Here is a 20893-nt window from a genome sequence, read left to right as displayed (position 1 = left end):
GTCTACCACAAGCAGTTGTATATCGATTAATTATTTTCTATAGAATAGATGATTGTTTATTAGCCTTCAATCTTGTTGGATTTATTCTCCATTTTCACGCGTCAATGTTTGGATTGACGGAACATAATGAAGGAATAATGTTGAAAAGACAAACAATTTCCACCTCCACCTTGCATAAATGTAAAGAGAAATGAGAGAAATAAGTGATATAATATGTGATGCGATATGAAATGCAGATAGAGATAGGAAGAAAAATGAGTGAAAATGAGATGGAAAAGAAAGTGAAATGTGAATGTATCATTACTCAAGAAGCGAGCAAAACACAATGGAATAGAAATAGAAAAATAATTTATCTTTATCTCATCTCTTACCATCACTCCAAACATAGCCTTAGGGAATCTTTGATAGAGTGGCATCTCAAAATATTCCCGCGAATGTGGGGTGGAAATGTTATATTCTTATATTTGGTACAAGTTTTAAAATTTTCATTCTCGAGTATGTAAGTTGCACATGAATTTTGTAAATTACCTTCTCATGTCAAAAAGGGGAAATCTTGCATGTTAGGGGAATGTAAGCTATTTTCCACTAACATATCACTCCACTATTTATTTTTTATTTTTATTTTTTTTTAAATTAAATAGTTTTCAAAAACAATCGTGAGTATAATTTATAGAAACCAAACACATTTTTCACCCTAGAATGACATTTCTAGTAATGAGATTCATAAGAAACATCATTCCCGGGAATATTATTCTTAAACTTCCACCAAATGCCTCCTTAGGATTTGATGGAATTAACATCCAAATTCATGGTGATTCTTATGGGCGCAACCCTTTAAGTTAGATGCAGTAGTGAGTATTACTACCACCGATCCTATTTATAAGAAGTAAATGTGACATTTATTTTGGTCTTTTATATAAGAATTAACTCGGAGTTTATGGTGCATCAATTACTTTTTAACGAGAATACTCTTATTTAGTTGAAATTTCTCTCTCTTTTTACTCTCATAAGCATTTATGATGATGCATAAAAATTAAGAAAAGTAAGTTAGGACAATTTTGGAAGTTTAATACTCTATATTCATATTTATCTGTCACTTTAAGACTTGTCCACATGTATTAAGAAATAACATTAATGTTCTTCTTTTTAGTAAAGTTATTGTTTAACTTCATACTATGCCCCTTTATCTCTCTTAGAGCATCTCAAATGCAAGGTTCTTAGTTCTTATTTTGGAGTTAAGAACTAAGAACTAAAAAATTTACTTTTGGAAGTGCTGACATGGACTCCTTAGTTCTTAAAAATAAGAACTCAATTCTTATATAAGGAGTTTTGTTTTTTGAGTTCCTAGCTTAAAATATTAATTTATTTCTCTCTCCTCCAAATTACTTTATGAGTTTTGTTTTATTACTTTATGAAAATAAAAAGTATAAATAATGTGGTTGGTGGGACCAAATGAATAGTGGTAAGAACTAAGAACTAAGAACTCATGGTTGGAGCAAAATTGCTTGAGAGTTGCTTAAACACATGTGGCCATACGGGTCCACACAAATAGTGCTAAGAACTAAGAAATAAGAACTAGCATTGGAGATGCTCTTACAAATTTTGACTCTTCAATTTTCTGATCACTATTAAGAATTAATTGGATTAAGGGTAGAAATTGTAAAACATTCTTGGAAGTGTGAAAGTGACAAATAAATTGAAACAAAAAATTTCTCAAAATCGTGATAGATAAATAGGAATGGAGAAGTATTAATTGAGAACAAATTTAATGCACTTTAACTAATTTAATTAGATTATTTAAATTATGTCTACTTTTTATTCAATAAATATTTTTCTTTCGAAAAAAATTCTTTGACTCTTATAAATAAAATAGGACGGGAGATAGTATAATAAAATAAGGTTACGCTTTTAAGCTAAAAAACTTGGTCATGTGGTAAGCGCTTCATCTTATAAGAAAAACTTATTATAATTCTCTTAATAGAAACTGATAACAAGCAATAACAACTCATTACTTCCAATTTTATTTTACTTGTAACAACTCATAACTTGGGGAAATAATAAACTCTAATTAGTATCTGTTTAAAAAAAAACTCTAATTAGTAGCTAATAATGCATGTTGTCATCATTCCTCCTTGCATTAGTAGCTACTAGCTACAAACTCCAAGTTCATCACTTAATATTTCAAAGCATGCTTGAGGCAATACTGCAACAAGACTTCTCCTTTTTGTTGGACTTCAATGAGAAAATTCAACTTTACATTGAAGTGCTTAGTCTTTTCATGAAAAACTAGATTGGAAGAAATTGAGATTGAAAATTTGATTATATGTACAAGCCTTTGTGCTTTCCTTTTGTTCAAGATGTAAATCATATAATAACTTCCAGGACCATATGGCTTGATTAACTGCTTCAACTGCTACAGTGAACTCCGCTTCTATAGTAGATTGAGCTATAATTTCTTACGGAAAACTCTTAAATTTCTCAAGAAACTCGAATATTTCTCATGAAACTCAATTGAACTCGATGGATCCTCTCTGCCTTTAACATATATGAACTCACCATTTTTAATTCTGACTTTTGAGACAACAACATTCTTGTTAAAAATAGTTTTTCAGAAGAAAAACGGTTTTAATGATATGTTTAACAATATTTAGAAAATTGTAATATGGAGCTAAAAACAGAAAATATGTTTAAGCTATTTTGATATTTTAATTATCAAAACTGAAAATGAGAACTGCTTTTTTAATTTAAAAAACGTCCTTGCCAAGTTTTTAAATTTTTTGGTAAGAACTGAAAAACTGTTGTTTTTTTTTTGATTTCTTGAAAAGAAAAATAACAGCGTAATAAAAGAAGAACATCAAAATAATATCTTTGGCATGCGAGTGCCGAGTGGCATCACAAACTTAACGTTTTTGTGATTGAGCTCGTAATGTATATATATTATAAAGCAAAATCACTCCAAGAAAAAACCTTCCACGTGACATCACTACAAGAATTCTGCTATGAGAGTGATTTTAGGAGCTTTTATGCCATGTGTCCTTCTATTAAGCAGCGGTTAACTTTTTGGACCATAATGCTACTAGAAAAATAACTTTTAACCCACTTAGTAAATAACTTCTCACCAATTAGAAAATCAACTACCTAATTTCTACCTCCATTATTCACGTGAAATTCATTTTTGATTTCCAAAATGCTTTTAGAAAACAAACCAACTTTCTGAACTCCCACCATGTCTATTTCTATGATAACCATCCACCCGTCTATTTCCTAAGTGAACTTCCTTTTGTTTTTCCAAAGTTCATGCTTTAAAAAAAAAAACCAACCATTTACCTCCGAACTCCCACCACGTCCATTTACATTTTATAATCACCCATATTGTATACCATGTATAAAATCACGTCTATTTCCTACTAAACTTCTTTTTTTTTCCTTCCAAAGTTCATGGTTTAAAAAAAAACCAACTTTCACGTTGGTTTACCTCCAAACTCCCACCATCATTTACATTTGATAACCACCCACCATGTATACCATGTATAAAAAATCAACCGCCAAAAAAAGATAAACTTCCTTGAGAAACACTTCTATAAATTCCTCATGTGATTTCATAATTCATCCATCACTTTTCCATCTAAAAGTTGTTATGGCTCTTAGTCTAACTGTTGACGATGTTTCTTCCATTTCAAAGGAAAAGGATGTGTGGGGAGTTATTGTGAAGGTGGTGCGGAAGTGGATGACTCCAAGTTTCGATCGTTCAAAACTTCCTAATTCGATGGAGTTGGTTTTAATGGATGCAAAGGTTCGTCTTCTTAGTTGTTTTAAAAATATATATCTATTTGACTCGATGTTAGTTTAAAATTTTAAGTTTTTTCCGTTCACTTACATGTTCTTAATCTATAGGGTGATAGGATCCATGGCACAGTGCAAAGGACTCATGTTTATAAGTTTAATCCTTTGTTAGTTGAGGGTCGAGTATACATGTTGTCACATTTCAGTGTTGGCGATAGCGCTCTGGATTTTCGTACAACGACACATGCTCACAGGATAATCTTTGGTTTTGATTCGGTTGTTCAAACCCTAACCGACGATCCCATCACTAAGAGTCCTTATTCATTTGTTTCTGTTTCTGATCTCATGTTCAATCATCCAGATCAGACACTGTTAGTCGGTGAGATTTCAAACTAAAACTGTATACATCCGTACAATTATTTGTGATCTATCATATTTTGTTTGTCTCGCAGATGTGATAGGGATCCTTACCGGCCAAAGCGGCGAGCAGGAATTTGAAAAAAATCATCAAGTGAGAAAGAGGATTACCATAGAGATTGAAAAAGAAGGGTAATTATTAGTATTTTGAACAAAAACGCAAAATCTATTAAAATTTTGAATTCATTAACGAATTATTGTGAGTAATAATTTTAATCATAATTTTGTTGAAAACAGAGTGAAAGTTGAGTGTGCATTTTTTGGAAGCTACGTCCAAGAGCTATTCTCTACTTTATCTTCACGCGATCTGAGCGGCGTTGTGGGTTTAATCCAGTTTGCAAAAATTGAGCCTTTTAAAGGTATGTTCGGGAAAAAAAAATTGTTTATATATGGTGTGTTCAATGTTTCTTTTTATAAACATATTAAAATAATTGTGTAGGTCAACAAAGCCTGCAAAATGCATATGTTACAACACGGATCCTCTTTAATCCTGAGATTCCTGAAGCTACTGCTGTGAGGGACAAGTACGACCATATTCATTACTTATGCTCATTTGCATATTAACTTTTTAATTTTATGGCTTCATTACAATTGACATAATTATTGATGCAATAGGTTTTTCGAGATGAATGAACCTAGATCTCAGATGCTTACTCAGCTGTCCGACTCTTCAAAACCTTCACTCAATGAAGAGTTCTTAAAACTCTCAGATATGAAAACTTTCGAGCAAATTAGAGCCATGGATGAGGTCTATCAATATTTCTTTTCTAAAAAAATAATTTTTTATTTATGTTTTTTTTTCTTTTGTTGTTTTTAAATGTATTTAAGTAACCAGGTCATTTTATGTAGAAGTCATGCTGTGTTGTGTTAGGGACCATCATACAGATACCTGAGGGGAATAATTGGTGATACAAAGCTTGCAAGTGCAACAAAAAAGTTATTTGGGATGAGAAAATGTATTTTTGTGATAACTGTAACCGTCATTATTTTTCCATGATCCCTAGGTATTGAACTACCTATTCCATTTTGTGAAGAAAATTAAATTTCTTGACCATTTAATTTTCCTTTTTTTTGGTGATACTATAGGTTCCGTTTGCAAGTCAAAGTAAAGCAGGGTAATGACATTGCTACATTGGTCATATTTGACAAAGAAGCGAGTGTTCTTCTTGAAACTACTTGTGCTAACTTGGTTGATTCGTCAACAAAGGTATGTGTTTATGAGATCAAAGTGCAATTTTATCAAAAAATGTAATACTACTGGTACTCTCTTTTTTCGCATGTCTTAGTGCTTAAATGTTTAATTGGTGACAGAATCATGCTGGCTCTGGCTCTACAACTCCTGTTGAATTACTTAAGTTGTTGGAAAAGACCTTTCTCTTTAGGATTGAAGTTAACAACACTTCAAGCTACAGGTGTGAGTCATCATATCGTGTCAACAAAACTTGTGGAGATCCCGGCTCCAGGTTTGAGCCATCATATCGTGTCAAGAAAATATGTGCAGATCTCGACTTAATTGCTCATTTCAAGGAAGCTCTCCCTCCTCCTAATGTAACTAGGCTCATTGCGAATCATTTTTTCCTATATTTGTTGAGTTTATTTATTGAAAATGTGTTGTTCACATATTATTGTTATCTTTTGTTTGCTTATAGGACGACACTCCTCCATTACTATTGCTAGAAACACCTACATCTGATGAGAGTGTTGAAAACGCGAGTCCCAGTTTGGCCAAGGTTACATCTACTATCTATTTTACTTAGTATAAATTTTTATTTTTAATAACTATGTTGTTATCTAAGTTTTTACTACATAACAGGATCTTAATGAAGAGTTTGTTGCTGCTGCGAGTGGCGATGTTGTTGATCCTAACATAGAAAAAGAAGAAGTTCCCCAATGCAAGTAGAGCACTTACTCGGAGAATGAAGGAATTGGTTCAACTAATAACAAGAAGAAGCTGATCAAGAAGATTAAGAAGGAGAAAAATTGACAAATCATATTTTGGATGTTAATTTTATGTATTGAACTTTTCATGTTCCTTTTTTAGGCATTATGTTTGTTTCTTAAGTATTTCATGTTTTCATGTATTTGGCTTAGTCGCTATGTTTGTTGTTTAAGTATTTGGCTTATGTTTTTTATGAAGAACTTGATATATTATTTTAATTTAAGATGTTTAAATTTTCGTGCAAATTTAAAGGATCATTTGACCATTTCATTTTCGTTTTTGGTTTAAAAATGAAGCTTTCACATTTCTATCTAAATAAATCAAATTAAAATTAGGAATTGTAGTTAAAAATTGAAAAATCAATGTTTTATCTAAGTAAAGAAATTTAAACTTGGTCATCCAATCATAGGGAATGCGAAATAATTAAAATAACTCGGCCATAAACTAGAAGCATAAAATGGAGGTGCAATGAATTCAAAAGTGTGTTGAGTGATTTCCTTATTCTTTAAAAAAAAAACTGCCGAAACAAATAATACATGAATTAAAAATTTAGAGAAATACATTAATAATTATTTTAAGAAGAGACTACATGAATGTCATTCATGTTATCATTCAATGATCCAAAAATCCTTATCATTTATTAAAGGTTTAAGTTAGCAATATACACTACTCATTACTCATGATTTAAACCTCACCGTCATTATTTTCTTTGATATATATTTTTTATTAAAATAATATTTTATATTAATTTTATTAATAATAACCACCCCAATAACCCACAACACACATTTCAAACCAAAAAACCACAACCCCACTAACCTCATAAATTTTTTTTTATAAACCCCCCAGAAATTAATATATATTCGAATTATTATTTTTTTCAATAAAAAATGTATTTTTTTTTATCGAAATAAATATTAGATATTAATGTTGTTAAAATAACCACCACACTAACCCACTAACACATATTAGATATTAATGGTGTTCTCTCTGCTGATTTGATTTTGATGCATTAATGAAAGTTCATTTTCCCGTAAAAAAACACATATTCGACCAAATAACCACCACGCCACTAACCTTACAACTTAAAATTCAATGTGAATTCTTTTTTTTTTAATAAAATTTATTTTTAAACAAAATAAATGGTATATTTTAATATTGTTAAAATAAACACCCCAATAACTAGCAACACACATTTTGGACTAAATAACTGACACCCACTAACCTCACATCTCTCTTCCCTTGCTGATATTCATCCCACCACGTTGAATATAATGTTTCACTATGGATCCCATGAAACACTACCAAAATGATTGATAAAAAAAAAATCGGATAGAATATTAAGATAAAACACTAATAAATTTTTAATAAAAATTGAATAACCACCCTACTAATCCACAACACACATTTTTAACCAAATAACCACCACCTCACTAACCTCACAACTTAATATTCTATTAGAATATTTTTAATCAATAATAAATATGATTCCTCATTTTTTTTAAAAAAATACACCACACTCTGACAACACATTTTTTCAATAGTTACAACTTTGTATTGCACAATTTAATTTTTTTATCTAAATTTTTTAACATATTTTCTATGTTACTTGAAATTTTTCTTTGTACATTCCTTCATTTACCGATCTCATAAGAGAACTAATGTTTCATTACTAATAACATGCATATAATTCTAGGTCTTCGAATAGAGGATAATGCTCTCATGAACCTCTGCTTAATTGAAATTGAGCACCACAGCAATGGGAGGTCACTTAAAGAATTTCCATGTATGTCGTATCCTAGATATTCTGAAACTACAATTTGAAAACAAGTTTGTTGCTGACGAGTTGAATTACTGTAAACAAGAAATGCGCGATACACATGAAGCACCGTTAAAATCTTTGACTGCTGAGCAATCTAAAGTGTATGAACAAATAATGAGTTCAGTTTTGTCCGACGATGGAGGGTTTTATTTTCTATATGGATTTGGAGGTTCGGGGAAAACATTTGTGTGGAATACATTGTCTTCAGGTTTTAGATCACAATGACTCATTGTTTTGAACGTGGCATCAAGTGGTATTGCTTCTTTGTTGTTGCCTGGAAGGAGGACTGCTCATTCAAGGTTTTCTATTCCTATATCACTTAATGATATATCAACATGTAATATCAAACAAGGATCTCAAAAGGCTGAATTACTTCAAAAGGCAAGTTTGATCATATGAGATGAAGCACCAATGCTGAACAAACATTGTTTTGAAGCATTAGATAGAACTTTGAATGACCTCATGAAAACCCGTTTGAACTTTGGTTATGATAAACCATTCGGTGGTAAAGTTTTGAACTTTGAATGACCTCAAGGTCAATCGTTATCTCATGTTGGCTTATATCTGCCTAGACCAGTTTTCGCTCATGGTCAGCTCTATGTTGCTCTTTCAAGAGTGAAGTTAAGAAAAATGCTCAAATTATTAATTTTAGATGATGAAGGAAACCTCTCAAACGCAACAAAGAATGTTTTATACGAAAGAAGTGTTTGACAACATCTAAAAGGTTCGTTTTCTAATGATCTAAGTTATTTTTTATAACATTATGAATTTAATCTTAAAATTAGTTATTATTTTGTAACAGAAAAGTCAAAAATCAATCTTTACATCTTCATCATTTTACATAGTGGAACCAACATTTAATATGAGTTAACTAAAAAAATTGTATTCAAAGTAGCCAATGTTATATTTGAAAGAATTTTTTTTTATTTTAATGTTCATTGAAACTAAGTTTTGTTTATTACCATATAAACCTAATCTAATCTACATAAATCTATGTATTTGCAGTTTCATGGTTTGAGAAGACTTGAATTCCCTAGATAGTCAACTTTAAAGATTTTTATCAAGACATTCATCTACTCATTAGACTAATCTATATATTTTAAATAGTAGTTGACTCCAATACTATATCGTTCGTTAATTGGTGTTGTTTGTTTGTTTACCTGTACTTAAATCTTCAATTTATAACATTTTTGTCATCGTTGTATTTCAATCACGAAAATCATATCTTTGTTTTTTTTGTGAAACTATTGTTTATTTTATATCAATCATGATAGGTAAAATCTGAAAATAAAAATCCGCCGTGCAACGCACGGGTGAAACACACTAGTCTTGATATATTTCATTTGAGGTTTTGCTTTCCCTATTGTGTATGCTAGTGCACCCATTGGTAAGGTCATTCATTATATTGATATCAACCTTATTATGAAAAATTGTATTTTATGGTACCCCATAGTTCTAGGAGAACTTATAGTGTACTCATTAATTTTATCAGTGAAGGATTTTTAATGCATACTATTATTTCCAAAGAAATTATTATGGAACCTATTTCAATTGCACTTGGGGGAAAATGGGATCCATGTGCTTCTGTTAGTTGTTGTTATCATTGTTTGCCATCTTTCGGCAACAAATTTGATTCAAGTGTAAATTGGAGGTAACTGCACTCCATGAAAGTATTTGGAGGCTCCGATGGCCTCTCAGAATGCAAATTGGAAACTCTTTTGGTAGGCCAACAAGGATGGAGCTTAAAATTGGACGCTCTTCAAAGTAAATTCACATCTGTTTTTCCAGAATGTTTCAGGGCAGTTCCATCAAAAGCTTTATAGAAAAATTTAAAAAAGTGTTATAGGCTTCAAATATGTACAAGAGATTCACAAGACCAACTCTTAGAAAGGAAAACCACAGATTATAGACTAAAAAGTTTGCTTGAACTTCATCTCTTCATAAGTCTTTCGAAGAGCTTCAAGTACAGATTCATGCTTCTTCTTCTTTTTCTGGAGGGCAGCAGTTTCTTTACCTTTCTCAAGAGCCTCTTTAGATAAGACTTTGATTTCCTCAATGATGTTTCTCTTTTGATCCTCACATTTAAGTTCTTCCTCAATAATCAAAGCATCTTCCTTCTCAAGCTCAGAAATTTGTTGCTTGAGTGATTGAATTTCATTCTTGATTTCACAACGTCTCGAAGCCCCCATCAAAACTGCAGCAATAGCACCATCATACTTGCTTCGAGTTTTCATTAACTTTTGTCTAATTTCCTCCTGATCAGCTTCAAGTTGGAATATAAAGAGTTTTGAATTTTTTATTTGATCTATGGTTGAAGTAAGATCATTGTACCAATAACAGAAATTTCCAACTCCTATATCTCGGTAAGCTTTGAGTTTATCTTGATGAACCTCAATCTCATCCATTACCTTCCGAATTTGATTGCTCAGAAAGGTGTTCGACGGTAATGCTTCGATTAAGTCCACTGAAAATATAAGCTCCTTCAGTTGGTTGATCAACATGGGAAGAGGAGTAGATGTTGAAGACTCAGAAGTCTTGGTGCTAATTTGTTTAGTGTCAGAGAAATGAATCTCTTTCGAAATGATTTTCATCATAAGTTGAAAGGGGTCATCTTCAAGCATCTTTTCATAATCTTTTATGTTTAAAGAGGGACATGGAGGAGATTCTTGTTGTTGAACAGTTGGTTCATTCAAAGTATCAAGAATTTGAGCTTCAGAAGTTGGACCTGAAGGATTAACAATCTTTGGAAATGGATTCTGAAGAGGCTCATTTTCAGAAACAGCAGCTTCTTTGAGTGGATTTTCTATTGGAGGAGAAGGAACTTCTATGTTGGTTCGAGTGGGAATACCAGAAGGAGGAATTTGAGGACCTTGAGTTTCTACAGGAATTTTAGGAGTTAATGTGACTGGTTCATAATTGACAAAATCATAAGGTTCAGAGTTTAAAGAAAAATTTGGACCTGGGGGAACGTTTCGATCAGCCTCTCTATAAACATATACAGCTTCACCTCCAGGTATCTACAAAGCCAAAGCCAAAAATAAATGGTCAACTTCCAAACTGCCATCAGAGCTCAAAGAAAAAGAAATAGAAGAAGGAATTCGAGTTTGAAATTTTACAGAAGAAGGATTCTGTGGTTTTATACTGAAAAAAAGTAAAAAGAACAAAGTTCAAAGCTCAAATTGGAAATATTTTAAAAGATAAATTTAACGAGTTTACCTCTGGAAATTTCTCAACAATGTCATTAGGAATTGGTTTTTGAGTATCCTTATGCTTGATTTTCTTTTTCTTTAAGCAAGGAGGTGGATCAGCGTTGCTACCTTCAGGTTGAGAAAAGTCCTGAGACAAATATATAAAGAGTAGGAAAACTTTTAACACTATTTTGAAGAAAGAGTTGAATCAATGCTTACTTGCATAACAATATGAAAAAATATCATATAGAATGAGCCTAAATTTAGCCTATTATTACTAACATTTTCATCACCACCGGAAACAGGAACACTCTTATCTGGCTCATGGCAGTGTTCTGTCTTTTGGTCAGTTGGCACATCATATATGAGATAAACTGATGTCTTCTTCACAATGAATTCTTTCTCAAAAAAGACAACCACCTTCACTTTGTTACCAGGTTCTATGTTTGATACTACTTTCTGCCACTCCTCTTCATTAAAGGATCCTAATGCACCTTTCTTATAGAGCTGAATGGTGTTCTTTGTGCAATTTATCATCAACACATTTTTCAGGCCTTCTGATGTGATATTGTCTGGGGAAGAAGAATAGACAATGAACATGATTGTCCTCAAGTTGCGCCCATCCACTTGAGGGACTTCAAAAGTTACAGAAGAACAATCACTATTGAATGTTAACCAATCAGGATAGTCGTCACTGGGAAGTAAACCAGACTCAATGGGGGACATCTGTACAGTGTACATGCATGTATAAAATTAAATTATTCAACATGAGTAAGTCTATAAAACATTTTAAAATTGTGATGTATAAAATAAACTCATTTGTACTATTATGCTTGTAAAAAGAAGAAAGACAGAGAGAGAACCTGTAAAATAGTTTCTTTAAGAGTATTGAAGACACGGCAGTTCATTCCCATTTGTATCAAAAGAGAAGTCGACGAAAGTTTTGACCCTGAAATGCGAACTTGATTGTGACAATCAAGTAAAGCAGAACTATTGTTTGAGACTTGAGATGTGCTTGGTGTTGCTTCTAATTCCGCACAATTTGTGATTTTTAGTGCATCCAAAATTCTTTCTACACATTCATTCAGCTGAACTTCTGAGTCGCACTTCACCCAAAGGCGTCGAAGCTTCTGAAGATCCTTTAGAGCATAGAATAGACCTGATGAACTACTGTTTTGTTCATACAAGATATCAAGGGATGACATGCCCATAGAAGATGTTTGAACTTGGAATAAAATATTATTAGTTGGAGACATCCAAGATCGTATAATTGATGGAAATACATCACGTGAGAATCCTTCATAGCCGCACAAAGAAATATATCCAATGCTTTTGGATCTCACTACAGCAAAGGGAACTCTTGTTATTGCAGTGTTATCTGCAACCAGGATGGTTAAAGATTCCATCTGTTCTATATCCTCTTCCAACTTGTCAATTTTTGAACATCCAGACAAAATAAGAGTTTTTAATGACTTCAACTTATAGATGCTTTTTGGAAGTGAATGAAGGCTTGTACAGTTCTTCAAATTTAGCAGAACCAGTTCATTGAGATTTCCAATAGTATGAGAAATCGAAGACAAACTAGAACAGTCTTTAAGTACTAACTTTTCAAGATTTGGTAAGTTTGAAAAGTCTGGAGTTTGTCTCAAGTTAGGAGAATGACTAAGATTCAGAAATTTCAGCTTCTTCAGCAACTACATAAAACAAATTTAAAAATATTTGTTGACAACAGCATAGGAAAATTTGATGAAAAAAGAAAAAAATCATCTAAAGACGTCCAACAGTTTAAACTCTATCTTTAAAAGTATAAAAAAAAGAATTATAACTTGTACCTGGGACTTCTTCCAAACTTGTTCCAGATTGGAATATTTGAAGTCAATGGCAACTAAACTTTGTTGATGAAAGTCTGTTGGTGTGTATTTTAAAGGAAATCTATGCCAGCAAAGCCATCTAAGATCTTTTGAAAGATACTTGTAATCTCCATCAATTTTCACGCCAGCAAGTTGAAGCAATCTAAGTTTATCCATCTTCTCAAATGCTTTGGCTTCGAAGTTATAAGTTGTATCCATTTCTGGAGACTTCAAAGTCAGTCCCTGAACATCTGTCTTTCTCTGCGAAACAAAATGAACAAAATGAGACACATCTACTAGTGCAACTGAATAAAACTAAGAGGTTTGAAGCCCATAATCTGTTACTGGGAACCAAGTAGCACAAGACGATTCACAATCAAAGATAATATATATTCACAATTACTGAGAAAATAGGACAAGAAATAACTGGGTCATCAAAGGTCATTTAGCATCCTCTGAGTTTAGATATTTTAGAAACAAAAACAGTAGATGCAGGAAGTTCTTACAGTATCTTTTGATAATACAAAATCCAGATCCTGGTAATGCCATAATCTACTAGGCTCCTTGCCCCCATCTACTGATTTCTTGCGGACGATTTCTCTTCCCATGTCTCGTAGCAAATCATGCATTCCGATCCTGTTCTTCCTATCAATAGTTACAAGGCTTTGTTGTACAAGCACACTTATTCCAATTTCTGCAAAATGCTCGCAGTCTTTCAATATCTTAATTACATCATGTTGGTCCATCCCGATAAAGAAAAAAGCTAAGTGAAGGAATATTTCTTTAATATCATCATCACTTAAACCATCAAAACTTATTTTTAGCTTCTCCATTACTTCACCATTGGGAATCACTTTGAGTTTCTCCAGCACATTCTTCCACTCTGTAGTCCTCCTCCTAGTCAACAAAAAGGACCCGATTACTTGAAGAGCTAGCGGCAATCCCCCACAGTACTCAACTACATCTCTTGAAAGGTCAGCATAGCCTTCTCCAGGAATTGGTTGTTTAAATGCATGCCAACTAAAAAGCTCAAGAGATTCCTTCTCATCCATTTCTTTTATTCTATATACAAGCTCAACTCCAAATGCCCTGCTGACTATATTTTCATCTCTGGTTGTGATGATAATTCTACTTCCTTGGCCAAACCATTCACAACTTCCACACAAAGAAGCCAGTTGGTCCAATCTATTGACATCATCAAGCACAAGAAATATTTTCTTCTGGCTAAGTCTTCTCTTCAATTCCACTCTTCCTGATTCAACATTATCTATCTTTATCTTGGTTGTTTTGTAGATATCAGAAAGAAGCTTCTGTTGTAAAGAAACTATACCATTATTTTGTTCGCAAACTTCTCTGACATTTAGGAGGAAGCTCTTAGCCTCAAAATCACGACGAATTTGATTATAAACAGCTTTTACAATGGTTGTTTTGCCCAGCCCCCCCATCCCCCATATCCCAAGTAGCAAAGGAGCTTTGGATTGATGACTATGCAAAAGTTGAATCACATCTTGAATACGAGCTTCTACCCCCACTGGGTGCTCAGCAACGAATAAGTCTGTCTTGCCAAGCAAATCAGTAACATCTTCAACTACTTTCTTGACATCCTCACTTTCGTTCCTGTAAAATATGAACCCTAGAATTAGTGCATAAATGATCATATTACCATTATACAAACTGGGGTGGTCATAAAATACAAAAGAAGAGGAGATCTAATTGAGAAAAGTTGACAGCTCCGCTTGTATCCACGTGAACATCTTATTTATTCAGGTGGATCTAGGACAAAACTTACGTACAGTACCATATGTTTTGTTGGTACTGTTCTCTAATAAACAATTGACACTTATTATTAAGTTTTTCACACATCAAATCTAATTTCGTTTCAACTTTCAATTTATAATGTTGAGGGGTAACATGTGAGAGAAAAGACAACTTATTTGACTTTGAGTGATTGCCAATTTGCCATTGCATAAAACGAGAACCATGGGAAAGAAGAAAGAGCTGCCAAGTTGTGGTTCATGGTAGAAGCAGTGTTGGAGTAATTAAAAGAATCACTATAAAAGTAAAACAGTACACTAAAATTAAATTTTATTTCATGGCATTGCACAAAAATCACTTCCGAGAGACATTCAATTATTTTGGATGATATTCCAATGTTAGACAATTTGAAATACCACAAAAATCAAAACACAGGTTTAATTTTTTTTCATAAGGTTAAATATATAGATAAAAAACTAAAACTAAACTACCTGGAATTTATGATGACAACACCTGCTATGCCACCAACTTGAAGGAGTGCTGTCCTACAATTTTGCACAGTGTCGTCTTCTTCATCCAGTGAGGTTCTTGTTATAAGATCCTCAAAAGCTTTTCCAAACTCACCTGCTTGATGACGTACATCTGAGGGATCTACCTCGTAGAACACTGGCACAACCACCAGACCCATGGTTTGGCGATATTCCATTATGTTCTCCAACTCTAGCATGCACCATTTTGAATTAGCATAATGTTTTGACAGAACAACAATACAAATTCTAGATTGTCTGAGACTTCGCAGTAATGAGTCTGAGATCGTATCTCCCCGCCGAATTTCATCATCATCTCTGAAAACATATATTCCAGCATTTTCGAGAGAGGTATGGAGATGTGAAACGAATTTTGGGCGACTGTCTTTCCCTCTGAAACTCAAGAACACGTCGTAGATTTTTCCCTGAAATTAAAAATAAAATATCAAAGAGCATTTAGATATAGTGTTAGTTAGCAGTTTTCTTCTTGTTGAAGATACACACACACACACACAATAACCTATACGTACCAGAGCAACCTTCTGCAACACCTTCTCCTTTTGGAATTCTCTTCCCGCATGTTGCAGCAGAACGTGCATTCTGAGCTTGTTATTCTCATTAATAATTAAAAGGCTTTGGTCTTGAAGAACTTGTAATGCAACTTCTGCTGAAAATGCATACATCTGTATCACTTCATTTCGGTCCATCCCGCTATAGAAACATGCTATATCAAGGCCTACTACTTTAGCTGTCTCGTCTAAATCATCAAAACAACTTTTTAGAACTCGGTAAAGTTTGTGATCGAGATCTCTTTTGAGTTTGGGTAACAGACTCTTCCACTCTGATGCGTCACTTCCAAACACAGTGCGCCCAGTGACTTTAAGAGCTAGTGGCAATCCCCCAGAGTAAGCAACTACTTTTCTGGAAAGTTCAACAAAATCTTCTCCAGGACTTGCTTGGCTGAATGCACGCCAACAAAAAAGCTCAAGAGACTCAATTTGGTCCAGCTCTGGCACTCTATACACATGGTCAACTCCAAGCGTCTTGAGTAGACGCCTATCTCTTGTGGTGACGATTATAACACTGCCCGAACTAAACCAGTCACGACTTCCACACAGAGCATTTAGCTGCTCTGGCTCATTCACGTCATCAAGTATAACAAGTATTTTTCTATCATGAAGTCTTTCCCGCAGTATCTTTTTTGCTGATTCAATTGAATGTAGCTGTAGTTCTTCTGTTTCGAAGATTGTAGAAAGAAGCTTATGCTGTAAAGAAAGCAACCCATGTTCTAGTGTGCATTCCCTGACATTATTAAGGAATACAAGAGCCTCAAAACCATGACCAATTCGAGAAAAAACTTCTTTGGCAATGGTTGTTTTACCTATCCCTGCCATACCCCATATCCCTAGTATTTGTGGATGTTGTGATTGTTGGCTGTTCAGCAGTCGAACCACATCTTGCACACGAGATTCTATCCCCACTAGATCCTTCGATTGTCTGAAGGCTAGCAAGTCTGCCTTAACATCTTCCATAACATCTTCAACTACTTTGTTGATCTCGTCGTGTTCCCTCCTATAGAATGTAATAGAAAATAACAAGTGGTGACTCAAACGAGTCCCACATTGCCTAGATTAGAAAAGGAAAGAGTGTATATATAACTTAGATCACACCCACCTTTCACCTTAAGCTTAGGGTTTTGTGGTGGTGTGTGGATCTAACGTATGATTTCTAACAGAATGTGAACCAAAGAGCAATTCTCTGCTAGCAAGTCTGCCTTAACATGTACAATCCCAACTCAGTGGACAAAAAGTTCTCTCTCCCAATTGTATTTTACATGTAAAATCAAATCATTTGTATAATAATCATATAAAACTAACTATTTAATTATTCTAAGTGAACAAAGAAGTGAAGAACACTGTAGGAAATACATTCTTTGAATTCAAATTATCATGTCAACCCCAGCCCAGAAAAATATTAAAAAATGCCCGGTCCCAAATGAGCAAAAAACATAAGAAGAAAATGAAAATAAAAAATAAAATAGGTTGTAACATGAAAAAAATTAGAAGAAGGAGGTATATATTTTGGGATATTTAAAAAGAGTAATGATATATTCACACTCTTATTATTCTCTTTTCTCTTTTTTTATAAGCCAAATATATTAATATGGAGCACTAGGGTGCTTCAGTCCATCATTCAAAAGAAAAGAAAATGCAAGAAAATAACTCTTTGGTCCCCTAGCGCTTAGAGCGCTGACTGTGGGGTTGAGAGATTAGTCTCATGGCAATTATTACAAGTGTGAACAAAACAATTTTCATTTAAAAATCACATTGTTAATAATAGTAACAAAGGCTTTGTTTGACAAGATATTTCAACTAGCTTAAACCTTATTTTTAAAGTAATAATTATTTTTAAATTAGTATAAAATATCAACAAGGTATTGGTCTAGTGATAAGCAAGTTAAACTCACGTAAGAATGAGTGCACGAATTCGAATCTCGCGAAAAACATTTGATGGGAAGGACATGCTACCGCTTCCGGGTGGTGATCAGCTAGATATGCCAATCAGAGCCTAAAAGCATAAATATGGAGAGCAAAAATCAAAACCAAATGCAAAATATAACTTGATTACCTTGAATCCACTGAGTGAAGTCCTAATATGTTGTTAGCTTCACTGAGAGCTGCCCTCCAACTTATCAATTTGTCTTCAAAACCTTCTCCAAACGCACCTTCTTGCATAAATACATCAGAGGGATCTACTTCATAGAATACAGGGATTACCCTCTGAGATATGGTTCTGCGGCACTCCATTATTTTTTCCAACTCTTCCATACACCATTGAGATGCAGCATAGTTTCTTGAGAAAACAATGATGGAAATTCTAGAAACTCCGATTGCATGAAGCACTGAGGAGAAATATGATATCTGATCGCCACTTCTAAGCTTGCCATCGTCCTTGAAAACATCAACTCCAGCCTCTGTGAGAGTGGTGTAGAGAAGTGATGCAAAAGATTTAGCAGAGTCATCATTAACACAATAACTCAAAAGGACATCGTAGATCCACTCTGGACAGGGATCAGATCTTAAGGAAAACATGGATGGAGTTGAAAGAAAATATGCAGAGCAGAGGAAACAGGTAAGATGAAGCCACGCCTTTTCATTTTGGTTTCATAATGTATTCCATACCGACCGTCATGAGACTGATCTTCAGAAGTTCTTAGATGATATTAAGTGGACATGTCTCTCCCAAGCACGCCCAAGAACGTGCTACACGTTATTGGAACGCCACACCTTACACCTTTTTATTGGCAACTCTCGTACAGTCCAAGTCAAACTAGTCGTCTTAAAGTAATTACATCTCTCATATATTTATTGTTAGTGGAAATTGCAGCCACACCCCTGTAATTTGTGAAAATTCAAAATCCCTCACATTCCTTATCGTTATCAGAGAGAGACAATCTCTATTGGAGGTATTCTAGCATTTTCAAGTTTCGATTGCCAAAAAATTAACAACCAAGAAACTTTGCAACAACCAAATTAAAAGCAATGGAATGTGAGAGAGGGAATGAATGAAGAGAGGTAGAATGGAGGAACGTGTGTGAATTAAAATAGGAGGAGGTTAAGGAAGGCAATTATTTCATACCCGATTTAGTTTTGTTGTGTGAATACGAAGTCAGGTGCGACGTGATGACAGCTCCGACTCCGAGGCGCGGTGTGGTTGTTTGCGGCGGTGAAGGGTGGTGCTGTGGAGGACCGGTGACAGGTTTTGGCCAAGAAGCTCCGGGAGGAGGGTGACGACAAGGAGCTTGGTGGAGGTGAGTGCTGAAATGGTGAAGGTCTGCTAGTCGGTCACCGTCTACTCCCGTTAGAAAAGGGGTAAATTGTGTCAATTAGATTTTACAAAGGATGCTCAATGAAGTATTAGAATTTAGAATGCTTCAACCAAAAAAATGAATTTAGAATACTTCACGAGAGGTGAATGTAATTTTCTCTTGTTCTACGTTTGTTTCTCGGTAATATGAAAGGAAGGAAGTTAGATGGAAGGATTACACATGAAAAGGGGAGTTTTTTATTGTTTGGATCACAATGGAAAACAAGTGGAAGGGGCAAAAAAACATGTGAACCCCATAGTTTCAGAAATCCTCTCTAATGAGGCATGAAACTAGGGTTGTCCATTGGCCGGTTACAGTTGGTTTTGGCCGCTGGCGTCGGTTTTGTTCGGTGAAAATCACCAAAAACCCAGGTCTGCCACCGTCCGTGTAAAGCGTCGGTTTGGTCGGACCTCGGGTGTTGTGGGTACGGGTTAATCAGATCGGTTAAATGGTAACCGATGAGGAAAAGAATAGTGAAGAGGAAGAAATTCTTTGCTTTCCAGTGATGAGTACAAAATTTCACAAATTAAAACAAAGCACAATAGTTGTGTTAAGTACCACTTTCATTCAAATAAGAACACCTGGACTATTTTTCAATGTCATTTATCCCCTGTGACACTATGAAATAGTAAGGCAAACTGCTAGCAAGCGTCTTCTTCAACTCCTCATCTTCGTGAGTGTCTTCTTTGTCTTCTCGTCTGTCCTCGTCGAGCTTTACTCACTTGTGCAAAAGATCTGAGGCTAATGAAAGTGCAACAGATGGAAGAAACCTAGATCTGTTGATATCGTCTTCAACTTCCATACTCAGATCTAAGGAAGATGCAGTAAAAGAAAAGAAGCGCGTGAAGGTTCCTCCTCGAACCTGATGACGGTGAAGCAGGCAACAGAGGATAAGTGGTGGTTGGCGCTGACTTAGAGGGTCGTTGCGACGAGGGGAAGAGAGAAGCGGATGTGGTGGCGTAGCTCATCGGAAGTCCATGCTGACAGCAAGAAGAAAGGAGAAGTGGTGGGCTGGTGGCTATCGCGGTTAAGGTTTGAGAGTCGCATGGTGGCTGCTAGGGTTTAAGGGGAGAAGTGGTGGCTGGTAGGGTTTGGGAGGCACAATGTGGATAATGATAGTATTTATATTATAAGGTCAGGGTTCTCATGAGATTTGGGCTAGGCTCTTTTTTTTTAATAAAATCTGGTTTGGTCGGCTCGGTCAGTCCGGAGCTCAAGCCGGAACCGACTAATCTAAACCACCAGAAACCGTTTTTTTAACCGAAAACCAATTTTCGGCTAACCAACCCATTTTTTTGCAAAAAATGACTCGTTTTTTGCGGTTCGGTTCAGTCTGATTCATCTTGAACAACCTAATGAAAACTGACACAAAGGAAAAAGTTTAATAATATTCTTATTCTACCCTTATGATGAGAGATTAAATTGTCGTTCTTATAAAATCATGTTTATCTCATCTACATAGTATCCTTAGCTTAATGTAATTTTTTTTTTTGGCAATTACTAAATGAATAAGTATAGATTAGGAAATAATATCAAGTCATTCACTTATCTATATCATCTTAGGTGTCCCGAACTATAGTTCAAGCAATAGAAGCTTAGGACATAAGATTTAGAAAGGAGAAGGTCCAAAGTTTGGATCTTGGAACATAAATTTTGCCTATAAAAAAATGTTTAATTGTAGTTGCGGCTCCTGATGTTTAGTGCTTATGCAATTTGGGTTCTCCTTGTTTAAAATGAGCAATTT

General features: G+C 34.4%; 2 protein-coding genes across 8 annotated transcripts; one reads left to right on the top strand and one right to left on the bottom strand.

Annotated features, from left to right (window-relative positions):
* The first annotated feature begins 3637 nt into the window (after positions 1-3637).
* LOC130738836 (uncharacterized) lies at positions 3638-6100 on the top strand. Its single transcript, XM_057591007.1, has 11 exons — positions 3638-3793; positions 3895-4162; positions 4236-4332; positions 4438-4559; positions 4640-4724; positions 4816-4948; positions 5072-5136; positions 5287-5407; positions 5512-5748; positions 5850-5930; positions 6014-6100. Exons 1-11 carry the CDS (start codon positions 3638-3640, stop codon positions 6098-6100), a joined length of 1452 nt encoding a protein of 483 aa, XP_057446990.1.
* Positions 6101-9753: 3653 nt separating this feature from the next.
* LOC130729137 (disease resistance protein RUN1-like) lies at positions 9754-20259 on the bottom strand. 7 transcript variants are annotated; one of them, XM_057580784.1, is made up of 11 exons: positions 18921-20259; positions 17910-18676; positions 15812-16886; positions 15246-15706; positions 13506-14616; positions 12982-13260; positions 12013-12843; positions 11432-11875; positions 11178-11297; positions 10921-10978; positions 9754-10839 (listed from the first exon to the last, which is right to left on the bottom strand). In XM_057580784.1, the coding sequence occupies exons 2-11, from the start codon at positions 18371-18373 to the stop codon at positions 9872-9874; spliced, it is 5811 nt and encodes a 1936-aa protein (XP_057436767.1). In that variant the 5' UTR covers positions 18374-18676; positions 18921-20259; the 3' UTR covers positions 9754-9871. The 7 variants fall into 7 exon arrangements, with proteins under 7 accessions (XP_057436767.1, XP_057436775.1, XP_057436791.1 ...); XM_057580792.1 differs by having other exon boundaries at positions 17910-19133; positions 19708-20259; XM_057580808.1 differs by having other exon boundaries at positions 17910-18255; positions 18921-20258.
* Between the last annotated feature and the right edge of the window lie 634 nt (positions 20260-20893).

This window comes from Lotus japonicus, chromosome 1 (genome assembly GCF_012489685.1).
Source record: "Lotus japonicus ecotype B-129 chromosome 1, LjGifu_v1.2".
NCBI lineage: Eukaryota > Viridiplantae > Streptophyta > Magnoliopsida > Fabales > Fabaceae > Lotus > Lotus japonicus.
Note: the sequence above shows the minus strand (reverse complement) of the source record. Positions and strands in the feature narration are given on the sequence as shown.

Bases quoted from the DNA above. Each gene is read 5' to 3' on its own strand.
- LOC130738836 (XM_057591007.1), top strand. From the start codon at position 3,638: ATGGCTCTTAGTCTAACTGTTGACGATGTTTCTTCCATTTCAAAGGAA. The intron at 4,333-4,437 runs GTAATTATTAGT...TGTTGAAAACAG, and splicing joins ATAGAGATTGAAAAAGAAGG to AGTGAAAGTTGAGTGTGCAT. The intron at 5,749-5,849 runs GTAACTAGGCTC...GTTTGCTTATAG, and splicing joins AAGCTCTCCCTCCTCCTAAT to GACGACACTCCTCCATTACT.
- LOC130729137 (XM_057580776.1), bottom strand. From the start codon at position 18,373: ATGTTTTCCTTAAGATCTGATCCCTGTCCAGAGTGGATCTACGATGTC. The intron at 16,887-17,909 runs GTAATCAAGTTA...GACTCGTTTGAG, and splicing joins CTTCACTCAGTGGATTCAAG to TCACCACTTGTTATTTTCTA. The intron at 11,298-11,431 runs GTTAGTAATAAT...TATTTGTCTCAG, and splicing joins TTTCCGGTGGTGATGAAAAT to GACTTTTCTCAACCTGAAGG.